Source organism: Lepus europaeus, chromosome 16, assembly GCF_033115175.1.
Source record: "Lepus europaeus isolate LE1 chromosome 16, mLepTim1.pri, whole genome shotgun sequence".
Lineage (NCBI taxonomy): Eukaryota > Metazoa > Chordata > Mammalia > Lagomorpha > Leporidae > Lepus > Lepus europaeus.
The window spans coordinates 87503127-87522920 of record NC_084842.1 but is presented as its reverse complement, the minus strand read 5'-3'; the positions used below and the strand labels follow the sequence as shown (position 1 = coordinate 87522920).

The following is a 19794-nucleotide window of genomic DNA, read 5'->3' as shown; positions in this document are numbered from 1 at the left end:
GGTGCTCTCGGGAGAATTGGCTCGCGTGACGGGTGCGGCTGGGAAGTCCCCCAGTTGCCATCTGCAGGCCGGTGCCATGGGTCCCTCCGACTCTGGAAGCCTCAGGATCGGGGAAGCTGGCGACGTAGCTCTCAGTCCACGGCTGACGGCCCGAGAACCCCAAGTGTGGTCCTCGTGCCGGCCCTGGAGCCCGAGGTCGGAGCCTGGGCGTCTGATGTCCAGGAGGAGGAAGTGGAGGGCGTCCCTGCTCCAGGCTTTTCCTGTGTCTCTTCTGCCCAGTCCCCAACCTGCTGGCTGCCCACCTGGAAGATGGAGCCCCCTCCTCAGTCCTCTGGGACGTGCCCGCTAGCCGCCCTCCCAGGCACGTGACCCTGAACGTGAACCGTCACCCTGTGGGACGCTTCAGTCTTTCAGCACCTGCTGAGTGCCAGCCGAGCGGCGCACAATCCTGCCTTTCCCCCACAATCTTGTGAGACGGATTCTGTCCTAATTATCTCCCATTGCACAGACAGGAAAGTTGAGGTACGCTGAGGTTGAGCAGTGCACCCCAGGTCCCATGGCTAGAATGTCAGGGTCCCCTGGGGCAACTCTAAGCACTTACGAGAGGCTGGGGTCCTGGCCGTGACTTCTGGCAGCAAAAGGACACGAGACAGCAAAGAGAAAAGGCACAGGGTGACATCTGGAGCCTTGTCCACGTGGCCTCCCAGCAGGTGCACCCCATGCCCCAGCTGGGGGCCGTGACAGCTCACGCCCCGTGTTGCCTGCCAGGGCAGCTCCTTAGGACCCAGCGCCAGGGTTTTTATTGGGGCACATCCCAAGACCCCAGACTCCCAGAAGGGGTCGAGCACGGAGCCGGCGTTTGAACCCAGCGGTTTGGCTGCAAAACCCTGCCAGTCCCACAGCATCTCCTGGCGAGCCAGGAGCCTGCACAAGAGAGGCCAACCCTTACTTAGCACGCCGACGGTTTAGTGAGGCAGTCAGAGACCAGGGAGAGCAGGTCCCCGTGTTTGCGTGGGAGCTCACAGCAGGTGAGGCCGTGTCTGGCACAGCCTGTGTCCTCCACCAAGCCTGGCCCTGCAGGTGGCGCTCAGCGGGTGACATCCAGTGATTGAGTTGATGGTCATCAGTGAGGACGATGGCCACTTGGGAGGAGGTGACTGACGCTGCCTGATTGAGGTGTGTGGGCTCTGTGCGAGCCCCTCCGCGGCTCGGATTGGCCGTGGGCTCCGCTGCGGGGGGCGGGCTCTGTGCTCCACGTGTGAGGTGAAGGGCACGTCCCTGGGAGGTTCCTGTTGCTGGCATCTCACGCTCTCACCACGCTGTGCACCCACTACCACCATCCGGTCCAGAACACCTCATCGCCCAGAGGGAAACACCGCCCAGCTGTCGTCACTCCCCACTGCCCTCCCGCAGCGCCTGGTCACTGCTCATCTGTCCCTGTCCCTGTGGACTTGCCCACTGGTCAATTTCACGTCAGTGGAGGCACCCAGCCTGTGAGCCACAGCCTGGCTTCCTGTGGGCGGGAGGCATGCAGGTGCCCACACTCCCTCTCTAGTGCTCTCATCTGGCCGTGTTTCTTCCCTACTTAGGACCCTGTGCTGATCCCCCTAAGCCCCCAGAGTGATGTCGCAGTCCCCAACCTGCTTTCCAGGCCGTGGGGACCTGGGCTCCTTCTGCTACCTGCAGGCCGACTCAGGCTGCTCCCGCTGTGTGGCTGCTTCCCTTCTGCCTATTGGAGTCAGCTCTTGGACAGCCCCTACGTTGGTCCTCTGATGTCGGAGGGAGGCGGGCCCCTGGTTCTGATGCCTCCCGGTCTCCACCCAGGCCCACCGCCATCCTCCGTGGCTGCTTGTCCGTCAGGTGGTCAGCTCCTGGGGGCAGGAGCTGGGTCTGCTTCTCTCCCCGCTCCCCCGCAGTGCCCCACACGGTGCTCGCTGAGTCGATGCATTAACTGGATGTCGGGAATGTTTGCCGCTGTAACCAAACACAGGGCCAAACCTGGCTGCCTGCAGTGCCGTAGCCACCTGGTGGAGGGTTTGGGGCTAACAGGATTACTGTAAGGTTCAGTTTGTGTACATGTGAAGTGGTCATAGCAATTCTGAATGTAAACGGTTCTTTGAAACTTATAGAGTGAATCTGGTGGAGCCCATGACCCTTTCCCTCCCCCTCCCCCGCCCATAATCAAAGTGGGAATCAAAACACAACAGTGATGCCAACCCCTGGCGACCCAGCCCAGGGCTCCCGGGAGAAAGACAGGGCGTAGCCTGAACCCCGGAGTGCCAGCCGTGGGGTGGCGGCTGCTGTTCACACCCAGACTGCTGGTGTGAACTTGGAACTACCGCTTCCCACCTCTGTGACCCTGGGCTGTTTATTTCACTTGTTTGTTCTTTGGTGTTATCATTTCTTTTAAAAAGTATCTATTTGGGAGGCAGAGTTATAGACAGTGAGAGGCAGAGACAGGGAGAAAGGTCTTCCATCTGCTGGTTCACTCCGCAACTGGCCACAGCAGCCGGAGCTGTGCTGATCCACAGCCAGGAGCCAGGAGCTTCCTCGGGTCTCCTATGCAAGTGCAGGGGACCAAGCACTTGGGCCGTCTTATTCTGCTTTCTCAGGCCATAGCAGAGAACTGGATGGGAAGTGGAATAGCCTGGACTCGAACTGGTGCCCATTTGGGATGCCGGCGCTGCTTTACCCACTAAGCTACAGTGCCGGCCCCTGGTGTTATCATTTCTAAAACAAGGATTAGAATGGCGTCCCATCTCACAGTATTGGTGCAATGGTTAAATGGATTAATTAAATGTGAAGCACTTGGCACCAATCTTGGTGCTCAGTATCTGCTCAATTCGGTGATGGTGGTGGTGATGGAAATGGTGATGATGGTGGTGGTGGTGATGGAGACGGTGAGGATGGTGGTGAGGATGGTTATGATGCTGTGAGTGAGGATGGTGATGGTGATGATGGTGGTGGTGGTGATGATGGTGGTGGTGATGGAGATGGTGATGATGGTGGTGGTGGTGATGGAGATGGTAAGGATGGTAGTGATGCTGTGAGTGAGGATGGTGATGGAGATGATGGTGATGATGGTGGTGGTGGTGATGGAGATGGTGAGGAAGATGGTGAGGATGGTAGTGATGCTGTGAGTGAGGATGGTGATGGAGATGATAGTGATGATGGTGGTGGTGGTGATGATGGTGGTGGTGATGGAGATGGTGGCTGTGTTGATGGAGATGGTTGGGATGATGGTGATTATGGTGATCATGGTGATGATGGTGATGGAGATATTGGAGATGGGGGTGATGATGGTGATGATGATGGTGTTGGTGGTGATGCCAACGATGGTGATGGTGACGATGCTGACTGATTATGTGGCTCCTCCCCCTTCCCAGAATGCTACATCTTGAGACCTATTCTCCTTTGGCCATGTTAATGGAGGAATGAAGTCAGGTAGTACAAGCACACAGGCGAGCAGGGCCTTTCATAATGTGCCATGCAGATAAAGTAGGGGTAGTGAGCTCGCTGGCCCCTGGAGGCCCGCCCCACCAGCGGGTGTCAGCCAGGGGGACTTGCAGGAGAGAAGGGTGACCGATGGTGGCCTCCGGAGGGGCTGATCCTGGGCTGCCCCCTTGCTAGGTACAGGCATGCTGTCCTCAGCTGTGTGGCTCAGGAAGCCAGTTCCTGCTCCCTCCACTGAGCTGCCTATATTGCCTCAACCCTTGGCCGTGCACCTGCCAAAGGAGGGCAGGATCCCAGGTGTGGGTTCAGAGAAGGTGGGGGTGGGGGAAGAAGAGAAATGAGGTGCCCTGGCTCAGCTGTTCTGTTCTGCTTCCTGAAGAATGGGGGAGAGGAGGGGAGGAGGGAAGGAGGGGAGAGAGGGAAAGAGGGAGTGTCAGTGTGCACCTGCAGAGAGTTCTGTTACAGTACAGTGACCCTGCCCACGGGCGAGTCGGTCCCAGTCTGGGGGCTCCACGGATCCTCAGCCTTCCGTGGCCGGTGGCTGTGTCGTGCCAGGCTCTGCCTCCCCCTTCACATCTCCCTTTGCTTGTAAGGACACAAGCACTGGATTCGGGACCCGCCTAACCCAGTGCAGCCTGCGCGTGACTAAGTCTGCAGAGACCTTGGTTCCAGATAAGGTCGGCTTCCTGGGTACTGCCCCTGAGCGGGCAGAGTTCAGCTCCCTCCACGGGCTGGACAGAGCCCAGAGACTGGCAGGGGATCAGATCGTTAATCCCTTTACCTCCCCAGTCCTCCTGGAGCTGTGAACATGGCCCTGTGTCCTGCCGCCTTTGCCAGGACAAACCTTGACAACCTATCGCTGCTACCTGTCTCCTTTGTGCTGGTTGAGACAGGTTTTCTTGTGTCTCCTTTCTGTCGATAGTTTAACGTGACCCCATGCGACGCTGTTCGTGTTCATGTGGTTACTGGTTCAGTAGGTGCACAATCGGAGGCTCGGGGGATGGTGCCAGCACAGGTGGAGAACTTGCCTGTCATTTGGCACTAATCGAACTGGAGATTCAGCGTGGTCAGAGTATGAAAACAGAATTGAGTCCTGACTTTGGAACAGCCCCTGTAGACAGAGACCGGTTCATCCTCGCCGAGTGACCCACTGGCAGTAGCATCTGCACTGGAGCTCCTGTTTGGAACCCGGCTTCGCTTTGACAGTCTGGAAGGTTGGGTTGGCCAGCAGAGCTCAGCCACTGCCTGTGGCTGCAGGAGTGAGGAACAAGCCAGCTCCTGTCTGTGCTGCTGGTCTGAATTAAACTTGTCACGGGCCGGTGTCTCTGGACGCAGAGGCTGGGACAGAATCCGGTGAAGAACGTGCTCACCAGTGTGCAGAAGTTAGCAGCCTGCAAGCTCAGCACCAGGCTGGCGTCCGAGAGCAAGGATTTCTGGGGCCCCCACCCTTCCCCACACTGCTCGGAGTGGCTTCCCGGGAGTAAAGTGTTTTAATCTGAACGCCTGCCTTCCTTCTGGAAGTCTGCCATTCTGGGGCCTGCAGGCAGAGGGCCCGAGCGACAGCCCTGGCATGATGAAGCCTCCGCGAGTCTCCTGGGCCGACCACGCTTCACGGATGTTGTCGCTCCCCGCTGCTTGGGGAGCCCAGCTGTCCACGGCCTCCCTTGGGAGGGGCCTTGTGGAAGCCCAAGCCTGGTCTCCCTCCGGCTTGGCCCGTGCATCTCTCTCTGTTCTGATTTTCCCTTGTAGCTTTGTATTGCTATGGTAAATCACGGCCAAGTGTAGGGCTAAGTGCTGAGCCCACAAACCTGGGGGTGGTGCTGGGGAACCCCTGGCATAGTCAATGCCCCCTGAGACGGGGAGGGGAGGAGGTGGAGGAGGTGGAGGAAGAAGTCGCTTGAGCTCCATCTAGCGGCCTCAGCCAGCCTCGTGGGGGAGCTTGGGAGCAGGTGCTGCCTGTGGGAGGGCCCCTCTCCGTGGGAAGTGGCTGGCCGCCGTGCCCCGCCACGCCATGCCACCGTCAGAGCCGTTCTAGGGAGGGTGCAACCTCACGTGGGGAAGCTCTCTGCAACGGGTTCTGACCCTGACGCTGAACGCTGAGTTCTGCCATCGCTGCCCCGAGTTGGCCCCAAGCCCCTCCTTGAAGGGGGATCTGGGTGGTCCATCACTCTGTCTGCCAATCTTGGCTGAAAAATTTATCAACTTTTTTTGTTTTTTTCCCTATACAAGTAATACATGCCCGTAAGAAAGATGAAAAGCCTCGCACTCCACACGGTTCTGGAGTGTTTTCTTTATGCTATACACCTGTGCACTAGGTGCCCCCATCATTTTTACATTAGTGAAATTGGGATTCTATCATGTACACAGTTTTGTATCTTCCTTGCAAATGTTACATTAGGATATAAGCATTTTTATATCATTTAAAATCTCTCCAAAAATTTTTTTAGATGATTGAGTATTCAGCACGCCAGGAGAAATAGGAAAAACTTAAAGCACTCAGAAAGCAAAACCAGATCCTTCTGAAAGGTCAGAGGCATAGTCATGTCCCAAGACAGTGTAGTGGCCACCAGCATTCTGGGGGAAATGATTTTGACCTTGGAGTTACATACCCAGGCAAGCCATCAATCAAAGCCAAGGGGAAGTGGCAACATTTTCAGACATGGGAGAAAAGAACATTGTTTCTAAATAAATTTACTTGGGAATAAATACAGTGTGCACTCCATCAAGATAAGAAAAGTATCCAAGAGAAAAGAAGAAAGGAACTACAAGTAGCGTGGTTCCTAAGTGAGGAAAAAACTCAGTGTGACAGCTTTGCAGCTAGGCTAAAAGTCACCAATCTGATGTGGGTCAGAAAGTCAGGACTCTGGAAATACTGAGTTTTAAGAAAAACTTCACTCTCTGTAGAAAGAAAAAGGCGATAGGAAACTCCAGGAAAAACAAAAGTTTCACGAAGAGGTGTTGGTCCAGATTGTATTAGAAATATACTCCGATCCACGGCAGACAGGAGTATTAGTGGCCTAAGATTCCACTCAGTTAATGTATTCCAAAGTGACTGGCATCACAGTGAATTGTCTGGATTGTGGCTGCAGGACAGAATACATTCGCTGAAAACCTAAAGATTGCAGAAGTGGGGAAGGAGACGGACAGGTGTGGGCACCCAGCACGATTTATTCCCTGGACTTAGCATCATAAAAATCGAGGCTTAAGTTTTTAATTTCAAGTTTAAGGTGGTGGCTGATTGACAATTAAAAACAATAGCAAAATTGGGAAAAGGGAATATAGAGACAGATCTGCTGGGTAACAAACCCTATAAATGCGTAGGGTTAAAAATGGGGCCTAAATCCGTATATGTCATAGCCGGAATTCAAGGCATAAACCCTTACCTGTCGCAGCAGGGATTCAGGAAATGGTATGTAATATTGACAGGTCAAGAAGTAGAGATGCATGCTATTTTTAGGGTACTGAAGGCGACTGATCGGGCTGGTTAACTAACCCGCCAAATCCAAGGAGCCAGTGTGTGAACCGCGTACCTCTGGGAAGTGGGCTGGGAAGTTGGGTGGGGGGAGGGAACGCAGGGGATGCCTCTTAATCAACCTTTGGCTGCTCTTTCTCTCTTGCATGGGTGTGGTACTCTACTCTTTAACATTAATATGAGGATTTTCAAAGAATTCACGGGAAGAGGAATTTTAAAATAAGCTTATTTTTGTGCCAACATTTTTTGAAATCCATGCATGTAAGGGGCTTCAAAACGCTCGTGGAAAAATGCATGTTACAAAAAAACAATGCACGGATCTCCATTTCCTTTGCACCAAAATAAGCTTGTTTTTTAAAAAATATTTTTATTTATTTATTTGAAAGTCAGAGTTACACAGAGAGAAGGAGAGGCAGAGAGAGAGAGAGGTCTTCCATCCGCTGGTTCACTCCCCAGATGGCCACAATGGCCAGAGCTGTGCTGATCCGAAGCCAGAAGCCAAGAGTTTCTTCCGGGTCTCCCACACGAGTGCAGGGGCCCAAGGACTTGGGCCATCCTCCACTGCTTTTCCAGGCCATAACAGAGAGCAAGATCAGAAGTGGTGCAGCTGGGACTCGAACCAGCGCCCTTGTGGGATGCCGGCACTGAAGGCGGTGGCTTTACCCACTGCGCCACAGCGCAGGCCCCAGCTTATTTATAAACTGTTTCCCACGAGCGTTTTGAAGTGGCTGCAGGATTGCACTCCACGCAGGTGGAATAATCTGTGGAAACGCACAGCTCTCACCCTGCTCCGGGCAGTGCAGCGTTCAGGGTGCTGAGCTCTGGTGTCCACTGAGTCACCTGGGTCGCACCCTGAGCCCCGGCCTGGCACACACATACGTCTTTCGCGATTCTGATCCACCCACCCTTACAGTTAAGCTTTCCTGCATGTTTATCGGAGAGAATTCGGTGAGCTAATCCTCGGGTTGGCGGCCGGCCGTGGTGACTCCCAGCCCAGCAGCAGCACTCTGGGGAGCTGGTTGGGAACCCCATCTCAGGCCTGGCGGGGGCGCAGTGGGTCAGGCTGGGGGACCTGTGTCTCCACTCTGAGGCCTGGGCAGCTCTGAGAGCACAGCTTGGCCAAGTGCTTAGCAGGGTGCCAGCTTCCGAGGTTGCTCGGATCGGTTCAGGTGCTGAGAAAGAGGAGGGAGGGTGGACGGGGAGCGCCTGGAACACACCTGCTCCTCCCAGGTGTTGCCTGGCACGGGCTGTGAGTGGACCCCGCCCCCAGTGCCAGCTGTGGCTGGCCCGGTCTCAGAGGAGGCCATTGCCCAGGGGTGCCTGCTGCCCAGCCCGACCCGGTCCAGCGTCCCCTTGGGCCTCCCCACCTGTCCCTGTGCCCCTGTGGGTTTGGCCTCACCAGGGGGAGCCTCTGGCAGAGCCGGCTGGAGCCCCGGACCTTCTTCCCAACTGAGACTCCCGGGCGCGCCCTGCTTGGGAGACGGCAGGTGGGCAGCAGGTGAATCCGCTCTCCCTCTGTCCCCACAGGTTCTGCCCAACCACGGGCTCCACGCTGCCGCGTTTTTTGGTGCCTTCGTCGTGTCGTTTGTGCTGAGCTGGGCGGCGCTGTTCTGGGCGGCAAGATGCTGGTGTCCGAAGGGAGGCGCGTGCACCAGATCTGGGGTGAGTGTGCGGCAGGGCACCGGGGCGTGGCCGGGGCGTGGTAGGCGTGGACGGCCAGTGCTGGTGTGGGGGGGCGTGGCCGTGCATGGGCTGGTGGGGGACCTGCTGGATGTGGGTGTGGGGCATGGCCGGCTAGTACAGGCGTGGCCATGCATGGGCTGGTGGGTGGTGCAGTGCCTGTGGATGTGGGAGCGTGGCCGGCCAGTGCAGGTGTGGGAGACGTGGCTGTGCATGGCCTGGTGGGTGGTGCAGTGGGTGTGGGGGCGTGGCTGGCCAGTGCAGGCATGGGGGCGTGGCCGTGCATGGACTGGTAGGGGACAGGGGACGTGGTGGGCGTGGGGGCGTGGCCAGCCAGTGCAGGCGTGGGGGGCGTGGCCATGCATGCCTGGTGGGTGGTGCAGTGGGTGTGGGGGTGCGGCCGCCCAGTGCAGGTGTGGGGGGCGTGGTGGGTGGGCCACTTTCTGCTCACACCCCAGCCTCCCACCTCCTTGTTCCCCAAGCGTGGTAGCTCCTGCTCACACCCGTGTGCCTGCCACCGCTCTCTCCCCTCCTCCATTCCCGTGATCCTCACCCCTGGAAGTCAGCGCAGTGGCCACTCCCGCTGGGCCAGGGCCCACTCTCCGGGTCCCCAGCAGCTTTCCACGCCACATCTGTTGTAATCCGCCAGCCCTGACTGTGCACTCCCTCCGTGCTGCCTGGGTTCCCGCAGAAGCATGGGCTGAGACCAGGGTTCAAGTTCACGTAGTTTCTCTGGGAAGCAACGCCTGGAAAGATGGTGGAGGGTGGGGAAGGGAGGCAGGGAGGGCGCCAATGCCACAGGGTGCCGGGAGCACCAGCCTACCAGGACCCCTGGAGGCTGTGCAGAGCCAGCCTCAAGTCAGGGCAGGGTACTTATCCCCAATCTGTACTTGTTTGAGGACAGGGCTGGCGGCCAGGAGGAAGGTGGCACTGTATCACCAGCTTGGGATGGGAGGGCCGTTAGGATCCTTCCATCAGCTGTTGGCTGATGGATCTCCGGCTGCCGGCAGAACCCGGGAGGGGATGCGGCCAGGACCCGATGGCGTGAGCTGCATCCCCGAGGCTGGGAGGGCGCCTATCCTGCATGGATGAGGCCTGGGCATCTGGCCCGGCCGTGGGCAGTGGAGGAAGACAAGCAGGGCGGCACCCTGGAGCTGTTGTCACCAGGCGTTCCCTGCGGCGCCCCTGGCAGGCTGCCTTCTTCCTGCAGGGCCACTGAGGACTGTGGGTGCTGGGACAGGGTTGTCACTCGGGGCCCAGGGCCAGGGCCCACGTCCTCCTCCTCCCTCACGTGGAGGGAGCTGAGGCTGACCGACTTGCTGGAGTGTCCGAGCGTGGGCTGGGGCCTGGAGACCCCTCTCCTCCCTGGGCGCTGGGCAGTGGAGGGCATTGTTCATCCCGCGCCTGCTTCCTGGAGGAGGCGGCCATCTTCGCCCACAGGCTCCTTGGCAGGTGGAAGTGAGGGGCAGGTCAAGAGCCCACGTCGTCATCGGGCTCTGGGCTTGTTCCCCCCAGGGGCCACCATCTCCCGCCCTGGGAGAGAGGCAGCGGCCGGCACCTGGGGAGGAAGCAGCGAGTTTGACTTCCAGTCTCAGGGCCCATGCAGTATTTTTTCTCCTGCCATCACAGAGTGAAGTCTTTGCACATTTTCCTTTGTATTTTTGCCAGCAGGGCAGGGACCGGTGAGACAGGGGGGCAGCCTTTGGAGCTGGAGCAGCTTGGGGCCAGCGCCGCCCTGGCTCTCCTGGAGCCCTGAGGCCTTCCGTGGCGCGATGCCCCTCACCAGGCCTCAGTTTCCCTATTTGTCAAGTGGGGAGCTCTGACGCTTTGTGGCTGTGACGGTTTCCTGATGCAGAAGCGTTGCAGGTTGGTGGAACAGTGGGAGGAGGAGGTGAGTTCATTTCCGTGCGAACGTGTTTTAGAACTCCAGGCGTCGCTTTCGTTCATCAGACACATTTCCCATCCGCTTCTTGAAACCTCTGGTGCACACATGCAAAGCTCCGAGTGACACTGGCACGGGATGGTGTGAGGGATAAAGCAGAAAGCACGTCCGTGCGGTCAGGCGGCTGGGCGGCCTCTGCGTGCTGTCACCTCGGCCCCATCCCACACTGCGATCTGAAGGCCGGCAGATCCGAGCCAACTGTGGTCTTCCTCTGCCTGATGGTGGTGGTAGCGCCCGGGAGGTGTTTTCTGTAGGTGTGCACCGTCTGAACACAGCTTTCCGACGTTGCTCGCTCTAGCCACACGGCAGTGCCTGTGCTACTGGAATTACGATCCCATTTCTTTGATGGGAACATGGAGGCTCTCAAGGGGGCGGGCCAGCCTTCCCTCCTGGCCCGCTCATCGGCTGTTTCTGTGATTCGCCGGCAGGTGCAGCACCACGGGAGCAAGCTGGAGGCCCCGCTTTTCTCCTCGGCCGGCGGGGTGAGCGAGGACCTGGCCCTGAGTGACCAGCTGGTGGACATCCTGGCTTCTGAGGACCCCGGGGGGATGCTTCAAGCCTTGGAAGAGTAAGAACTCCAGGTCCCCTGGTGGATGTTTGAAACCATCGTGGTGTGCACGCTCGCCCCGGGTGTGTTTGTTTCGTTCATTCGGTTCCTTGTTTACCCATCCCCAAGCGGTTACGGTACATAACGGCTGTGCGCCAATCCCTGTGCCTGGCCCATGGGAAAGCAGAGGCATACGATGGCGCTCTGCTTCCGAGGCAGGTGGACCTGGCCGGGTGGACAGAGCCACAGACGGAAGTGACCTTGAAGTCGATGGGCGCCACACTCCTGGGAAGCTGAGGGCCCGCTGAGCCCGGAGAGGAAGTACTGACCCTCCAGAGGGGCACATTTCAACCGGTTCTTGAAGCTTTCCAAGTGGACCGAGCAGGGCAAGGCTCCCCAGGCAGAGGGAGGAAGGGGCAGACGCAAGGATGGGAGCTGAGTGTGAGGTGCGTGTGCATGTGCGTGTGTGTGTGTGTGTGTGTGTGTGTGTGTGAAGAGTTGGCTGCTCAGTGGGGTCGCGTGTGCACGGGGGTGTTGAGGATGGACAACAAAGAGCTGTGGAGAGGCCAGGCCGGGCTGCGTGCCTGTTTGCTGGGCTGGAGTTAGTGCTTTCCGTTTCTTGGTGAAGGCTGACGGGGGTCGCCTGCGTGCCACAGGCCGTAGCGCCAGGCGCCTCTCGACTTCCCTGGGCAGCTCCTGCAATGCTCTTCACAGCCTGTGGGTGGCGCTGCTGTTCCTCCTGCCTACAGATGGGGCCCGGGCGGTGAAGCACCTTGCCAGGGCACATGCCGCTGAGCAGCAGGCCGGCTCTCAGAGCCAGCGCCCTGGCCGGAGCGCGGCAGTGCCCGCGGCTTCTCCTGCCAGCCGGCCGCCCTCAGTAAGGACCTTCTTGCCTTCTGGCAGTGTTGACAGGTGACTTCTTTCATGTTCTTTCTTTTAAAGATTTGTTTATCTGAAAGGCAGAGCGACAGTGAGAGAAGGAGACAGAGAGAGAGAGAGAGAGAGAGAGAGAGAGAGGGAGAGAGAGAGAGGCCTTCTATCTGCTGGTTCACTCCCCAAATGGCTGCAACAGCCACGGCTGGGCCAGGCCAAAGCCAGGAGCCAGGAGCTTCCTCCAGGTCTCCCACGCGGGTGCAGGGGCCCAAGCACTTGGGCCATCTTCTGCTGCTTTCCCAGGCCATGGCAGAGAGCTGGATGGGAAGTGGACCAACTGTCCCCTTATGCTTTTTTTTTTTTTTAACTTTTCAGCTATCTGTCAACATTCTCCAGCTTATCTTTCATTTCCTTAAGCATTTTTGTTAATTTGTTGGTCGTGTTCATTTGCAAGGCAGAGCCACAGCAGTGAGGCGAGGCATCTTCCATCCGTTGGTTTACCCCCCAGATGGCTGTGGCAGCCAGGGCTGGGCTTCCTGTTTTCAGCATTGGCCGGTGAAGCATCCAAGGCTGAACCAGGGTTTGGTCGTAGTGAGTGTAGAGCAGTCGTGGGCACACTTGATTTTACAGAATTCTCTAAGCCTCAGTTTTCCACATCTCTCAAATGGGCACGCCTCAACCCACCCCCTGGGGATGCCGTGACGTTGAATTGAAAGATGCTCGATCCATAAAACATCATCGCAGCATCCGTGGCCTCTGAGCCTGGGTCAGCGACTTGTAGGTCCCAGAAGCCTTTGCAACAGTCAGTGCTGCCTTGGTCCTGTCGTGAGAGCCCTGGGAGGACCACTGAGTGGGGGAGAGCTTGGGAGTGAGATGGAGCCACTGCTCGATCCTGTGTTCCCGGATGCTGGAAGCGTGCCGTGTGGTCTCCGGAGAGGCGGACTCAGGATGGGGCCAGTGCTGGCCCTGCTGCTTGCCTGGGCGCGGTGACGAGTCGCCAGCTCCGCTGTGCCTGACAGCGGGCACTCTGAGTGCTGACGGGTGTTCCAGGCAGAGAGGGACCCATCCCGCTGAAGATGGGGGCTCCTTCCTAGGGAGGAATCTTTGTGAAGAGCCAGGCCCAGAGCCTCCCGGGGGGCACGGCTGTGGCTGTGACCTTGCACCAAGTGGGAATCCAGCCGTCTTAAGCCGTTCCTGGACACTGAGGTTGCGTGGTTTGGCGAGTTAAGTTTGTGTGCCATTCAGATGTGATGTGTCGTTTTAGCCTAGGGTGAAGCTTGCCACCTGGGTAAGGGGGCAGCCTGGGAGTGTGCGGGCAGGCAGCAGGGAGGAGCTGCTGGCCGATTCCTGGATGTCACTCATGGTGAGTGTCCCCAGCAGAAGGTCAGTCGTTTTCCAGAACGAGAAAATGCAGTGAAGGGGCTTGGTGTGCAGTCAGTTCCTGGAGATTTAATTTGCACATACAGCCTTCGTCCTGGGCTGCATCCTGAAGAATGGCCTGCTGGGTGATTTCAGCACCGTGCACAGAGGTGGCGACACAGCGCTGGGCGCAGTTGCCTTACGCGAGCACTGACACATCCGGGGTCTGTCGGGTGGAGCACCGCTGTACCCCGCACTCTGGAACCTTCTGAGCCGAGGAAGCAGCCCTCGGCTACCACGGGGAGGGGCTGACCGTGCTGCTTCTGTTTTGGGTTCAAAAAAACCGCAGAGTCCCAGAACCCAGGTCTTCCTGGGCAGCCCCATTGTGTGAAGTTGCAGCCAGCCCCCAGGTAGCTGGTCCTGATGTCCCCCCGCCCAGGAGTGGAAGGGGACCCCTGACTGCGATTCTGGCGGCTGGGGGATTGTCTTTCTCCTGGGAGCTGGTCTGGTGTTGTCCGGGAGGTACTTAAGGCTGATGCTCAGATGGCCCGAGAACCCCTTCTTCTCCAGCTTGGCTCCTGGCTCCCTGGCCCAACATTCAATACATATTGAACACTAATTCTCTTTCCGACACCACGTGGCTGGAGACTCGCTTTAGGGACCTGTTTTTTTAATCATAGCATTGTCGATTGATTGCGTTTAATCTTTCCATCTTGATCTCCTGAGGCTTAAAAGCTCTCCGAAAGAAAATGTCACTCAGGCTGTCTGGGGCTTATGTGCCTGGGAGTCCGTGACTGTCTCCCACTAAAACTAGCTGCTTTTCCTCCAGCAAACCATTGATCCTGTTGGTGACCCTGCAGTGCGGTTGAGCTTGGGTTCTCAACGTGCTATTGGGGCGGCATTACCACCCTGCGTCTGAACCCCTCAGAGCCACACGGTGACCTCTCTTGCTCCTGTATCTTGGGCAGAGAGCACTTCCCCGGTTTGCTTGGCTGCGCCTTCTCCATCTTGTACTCAAAGGCTGCCTCTTACAGAGATGTGGCGGGAGGGGACGTGCCCTTCGATTGCTTTCAGCGTCCTCGACGGCTGTTGTAGCGGAAGGGGGCTCAGCCCCTGCACCTGCTGGGCCCTGGCGGAAGGAGGTGCTGTACAGGGCAGGCCGCCGAAGCTTCTTGAGGCGGGGCGCTTCAGCCCTGCCCTGCTCCAGGCCTCGCACTGCGGCGCCCCGCAGGCTCGCACTGCCCACAGCAGGGGGAGGTCCTGGGCTCGCGGAGGTTTATTGGCTGGAGGTCACACGGGGGGATGGACTTGGGCCCCGGCCTGGGGGCTTCAGATCCACGATTCCATTGCAGGGAAGACAGAGCTTAGGTTTTGCAGAGACAAAGGAAGTCAGGGAGGAAGTCCGGTGCTTGTTTCTGCTGTGCCTGGGGGGCTCACCGCTCTGTGTCCACGACTGTGACTAGGGGGCTCACCGCTCTGTGTCCACGGCTGTGACTGGGGGGCTCACCGCTCTGTGTCCGCGGCTGTGCCTGGGGGGCTCACCGCTCTGTGTCCGCGGCTGTGCCTGGGGGGCTCACCGCTCTGTGTCCGCGGCTGTGCCTGGGGGGCTCACCGCTCTGTGTCCGCGGCTGTGCCTGGGGGGCTCACCGCTCTGTGTCCGCGGCTGTGCCTGGGGGGCTCACCGCTCTGTGTCCGCGGCTGTGCCTGGGGGGCTCACCGCTCTGTGTCCGCGGCTGTGCCTGGGGGGCTCACCGCTCTGTGTCCGCGGCTGTGACTGGGGGGCTCACCGCTCTGTGTCCGCGGCTGTGACTGGGGGGCTCACCGCTCTGTGTCCGCGGCTGTGCCTGGGGGGCTCACCGCTCTGTGTCCGCGGCTGTGCCTGGGGGGCTCACCGCTCTGTGTCCGCGGCTGTGACCGGGGGGGGGCTCACTGCTCTGTGTCCACGGCTGTGACTGGGGGGCTCACTGCTGTCTCCACGGCTGTGCCTGGGGGGCTCACTGCTGTCTCCACGGCTGTGACTGGGGGGCTCACTGCTCTGTGTCCACGGCTGTGACTGGGGGGCTCACTGCTCTGTGTCCGCGGCTGTGACCGGGGGGCTCACTGCTCTGTGTCCACGGCTGTGCCTGGGGGGCTCACCGCTCTGTGTCCACGGCTGTGACTGGGGGGCTCACTGCTCTGTGTCCACGGCTGTCACTGGGGGGGGGTGGGCTCACTGCTCTGTGTCCACGGCTGTGCCTGGGGGGCTCACTGCTCTGTGTCCACGGCTGTGCCTGGGGGGCTCACTGCTCTGTGTCCACGGCTGTGCCTGGGGGGCTCACCGCTCTGTGTCCACGGCTGTGACTGGGGGGCTCACTGCTCTGTGTCCACGGCTGTCACTGGGGGGGGGGGCTCACTGCTCTGTGTCCATGCTGCAGCGTTGCCCCCACGCCGTCTCGTGTGGAGTGAGTGGGTGTGGCATCGGGGCTTTTCAGTGTGTGAGTCGTGTTTCTGCGTGCTAACCACGTGGAGGATCACAGCTCCCGTCCGCGTGCTGCCTGCAGCCCCTCCACAGGGAAGCGATTGTGTTTTTCATCTGTGGAACCCGGAATTGAAGGGAAGTGACTTGCCAGGGGCTCTTTGGCTCGTTTGTTCTTTGGGCTGCTCGATTATATGTGGTGCGTATTAGAAAGTGACCGACTGATCGATCGATCAATTACATTTTAGAAAGTGACTGCCGATCAATTGATTGATTCTCTCAGCAGACCCTTGCTGAGAATAGCGTGTGTGCCAAGCACTGCGGCAGGGCCTGGCTGGGGGCTGTAGGCCGAAGGCTGGGTGTTTGTCCTCACACGATCCCTGCAAGCATGCACACGACATGCACACACGTGCCCCATCCCTGTCAGTGTGCACACGACATGCACACACGTGCCCCATCCCTGTCAGTGTGCACACGACATGCACACACGTGCTCCATCCCTGTCAGTGTGCACACGACACATACACACACGTGCTCCATCCCTGTCAGTGTGCACACGACATGCACACACGTGCTCCATCCCTGTCAGTGTGCACACAACATGCACACACGTGCTCCATCCCTGTCAGTGTGCACACGACACATACACACACGTGCTCCATCCCTGTCAGTGTGCACACGACATGCACACACGTGCTCCATCCCTGTCAGTGTGCACACGACGTGCACACACGTGCCCCACCCCTGTCAGTGTGCACACGACATGCACACACGTGCTCCATCCCTGTCAGTGTGCACACGACACATACACACACGTGCTCCATCCCTGTCAGTGTGCACACGACATGCACACGTGTGCTCCATCCCTGTCAGTGTGCACACGACATGCACACACGTGCTCCATCCCTGTCAGTGTGCACACGACATGCACACGTGTGCTCCATCCCTGTCAGTGTGCACACGACATGCACACACGTGCCCCATCCCTGTCAGTGTGCACACGACATGCACACACGTGCTCCATCCCTGTCAGTGTGCACACGACATGCACACACATGCCCCATCCCTGTCAAGCGTGCACAAGCAGTGTTCAGATACAGGCCCCGGGGGTGGGCCTTTGGGCTCGCAGTTGACACCCATCCCCATGTCTGAGCGCTGCTGAATTTTGATGCTTGGCCAGGGCTCCCGACCCCAGCTCCCTGCTAATGCAGACCCTGGACGGCAGCAGTGACGGCTCAGGTCGCCGGGTCCCTGCCGCCCACATGGGAGACCTGGGTGACTTCCTGACTCCCAGTTCTGGCCCTGGCCATCCTGGGCATTTGAGGAGTGACCTAGAGGATGAGCAGTTCTATCTATATCCATATCCATATCCATATCCATATTTATATCTGTATCTGTATATCTATATCTAATCTACGTCTATATCATTATCTAATCTGTATGTTAAGTAAATAAACAAAGGCTAACTCCCCCTCCAACAAGAGCAGGACAGCCAACTGTGTGCAGGGGTAGCCGTGGGAGTCCAGCCCAGGTGAGAGCTGTGGAGGCACAGGTGCTCTGTTCACCACAGCCATGGGGGTTGCCTTCGTCTGGGGTCCTCCATGGGGGAGGTCGCGAAGCCCAGAGCTGGAATGAGCACTTCAGGGGTGGAGCGTGCGCTGGCAGCAGTAAGGGACGTGTGCAGCCAGGCCAGGGTGGCAGACACTTGGGGCAGGGCAAGTGGCTGAGGGCCTCCGCGAAGGCAGTGCCACCATTCTGTATCCCCACACTCTCGGTCCCTGCCCTACACGCAGGGCTGCTGGAGTGCCTGTTCTTGTTGTATCTGTCTTACCCACCTAGACTGTGTGTTCTGTTCGGGCAAGGACTGTCTGTACTGCTCACTGCTTGTGCCCAGTGGCCCCAGACAGTCCCTGGCACATAGCAGGTGCCAGCAGTCAATGAGTGGCTGATTGGGAAGAAGCCAACAGGTGAAGTGAGCAACCAGAGACCAGGAGGTGGTGCAATATGTCTCCATCCAGAGACAACCCAGGCTGTTCCCAGATGCGACAGGCTCCCCACAGCTTCCCTGAGGATGTCCACTCTGCCTGGGACTCCTTGAACTTCGGCCAGGAGCCGGTGGAGGTGCTCTGTAGGAGCCAGGGCCCTTGTCCATCATGTAGCAAGTCTGTTGGTGGAGGCGGGAGTGTGGCCATGACATCAGGTGCACCTGTCTGATGCTCCTCAATGAAATACAAGGTGGGGATGCCAGGGGAGAGCAGGGTAGCAGGTGGGAAAGCCTGGAATATTCCCGAGAGAGCGGCGAGGTGACACTAGGGAAGCCTGGGCGAACTGCCTGGCAGTGTGGAGCGCCGTTTTGTGGCCGGCCTGGCCTGGGGACTTCCTGTTGCGTGGACTGGGTGGGGGTGCAGAGGCTGCAGTGTTGGGGTGTGGAGCCCAGAGACTGGCCCTGGGCTGAGCAGCCATCTGCCGGCTAGAGTCCCTGCCTCTTACCTATTTACCTGCCGCTGAGCCAGTCGCCCTGCCTGTGAGTGGGTACAGTGCTGGCCTCACTGGGCTGCCGGAGCTGGCCCAGTGCTCTGCCCGCTGGGGGCTTTTCCATGTGAGTGGGAGAGGGGCAGAGGGTGGAGTTAGTGTCCCAAGGTTGCCGTAGCAACTGCCACGGCCTGGGCAACTTCCAACAGCTGAAACTTGCTCTCCCCCATGCTGGGGCCAGAGCCCAAGGTCAGGGTCATGGCAGTCAAGGTGTCAGCAGGGCCACGCTCCCTCTGGGGCCTCTGCGGGAAGCTGGCCGCGTCCAGCTGCCGGTGACCGTGGCGTTCCTGGGCTCACGGCCGAATCGCTCTCATCTCGGCCTCCTGTTCCGTGCGCTTCGACTCTCCCTCTGCCCGGTCCTAGCTGGATGTTCCCAACAGGCCGTAGCCCCCTGGTGAAGCCAGCGTGATAGCCCCCGGCTGAGATCCACTGCTTGGTGACATCTGCGAAGGCCCCGCCCCCGTGTGAGGTCACACTCACAGGGGCCCGGAGCCGGGACCCGAACTCTTGGGGTGGACACTGTTTCAGACAGCGGGGAGGGGTGGTGGTGTCACCAAGAATGAGAGTGGGCTGAGCCCTGGGGGCTTCCCTGTTGAGGGATCCACGAGCAGGGTTCTAGAACTGGTTCTGGAGTGGGGCGGAGGCCGCCAAGGTGGACAGTCACCCCCCCACACCTACTAAACTGGCTGGTCTGGGGCTCAACCTGGGGTCTTCTGACCCCACGCCTGGCTCTGAGGAGCCCCTGGCTGCTAGACCACTTGGTGGACCCTGGCTGTGGATTACCCAAGGGGCCAGGGTGCCTGGCCAGGTTGGGAGGGGCTCTTCTCTGGCTACGTAGGAGCCGCCCGCATCCTTCCTCTTCCCTCGGGCCGAGCAGGACAGAAGCGGGGCCGTGTGTGGGGCAGGTGCTCGTGGGATCCTTAGGAACTGACGGCTTCTCTCTGTGACGCGTGCTGGGTGTCCCACGGTTCTTGTGGGGTGACAGTGAGTTTTAGGAGCCCACGAATCTTGCCATGGGAGTCGCAAAGTATAGGGAAGCTTTGGGGCCAGGGCACACGGTGGTAGCGGGCAGATGCCCCTCATAGGCCCTGGAGTGCCTTCTCACCCCACCCCACGATATAGCCCCCCCCATGTGTGGGCCTTTCCCGCCTTTCTAGAAGAATCCATGACTGGTGGCTTCTGGGTAGCTCCCCCGAGGCAGCCTGTCTGCACCCCTGCTCCTTGCCCCGGGATTTCCTGGGAGGCGGTAGCTCCTGCCCCCCACCGGCAAGCTGGAGCAGGATTTTCATGGGGGACATAGTGGGGACCCCTGAAGGGCAGAGCAAGGCAAGGCGACCCCCGTCTGGTTGCCACGACAACCTTCCCAGCCAGCTTCCCGGCGGGGCGGGGGTCTCCAGGTCTGGTAGAGGCCGTCTCTCTTGGAGAGTGTTTCCTGAGCGCCCCCACACCAGGAGCCTGGAGAAACCCCGCTCTGTAGGAAG

The 19794-nt window shown here is 59.0% G+C and overlaps 1 protein-coding gene across 3 annotated transcripts in view; it reads left to right on the top strand.

The window, feature by feature from the left end:
• Positions 1-19794, top strand: part of EVC2 (EvC ciliary complex subunit 2) — a 79190-nt gene that overhangs the window by 13775 nt on the left and 45621 nt on the right. For all 3 annotated transcript variants that reach the window (XM_062213004.1, XM_062213003.1, XM_062213005.1), the window contains exons 8-9: positions 8453-8587; positions 10976-11115. In XM_062213004.1, the coding sequence (XP_062068988.1) occupies positions 8453-8587; positions 10976-11115 (275 nt within the window). The remainder of the gene's footprint in view (positions 1-8452; positions 8588-10975; positions 11116-19794) is intronic.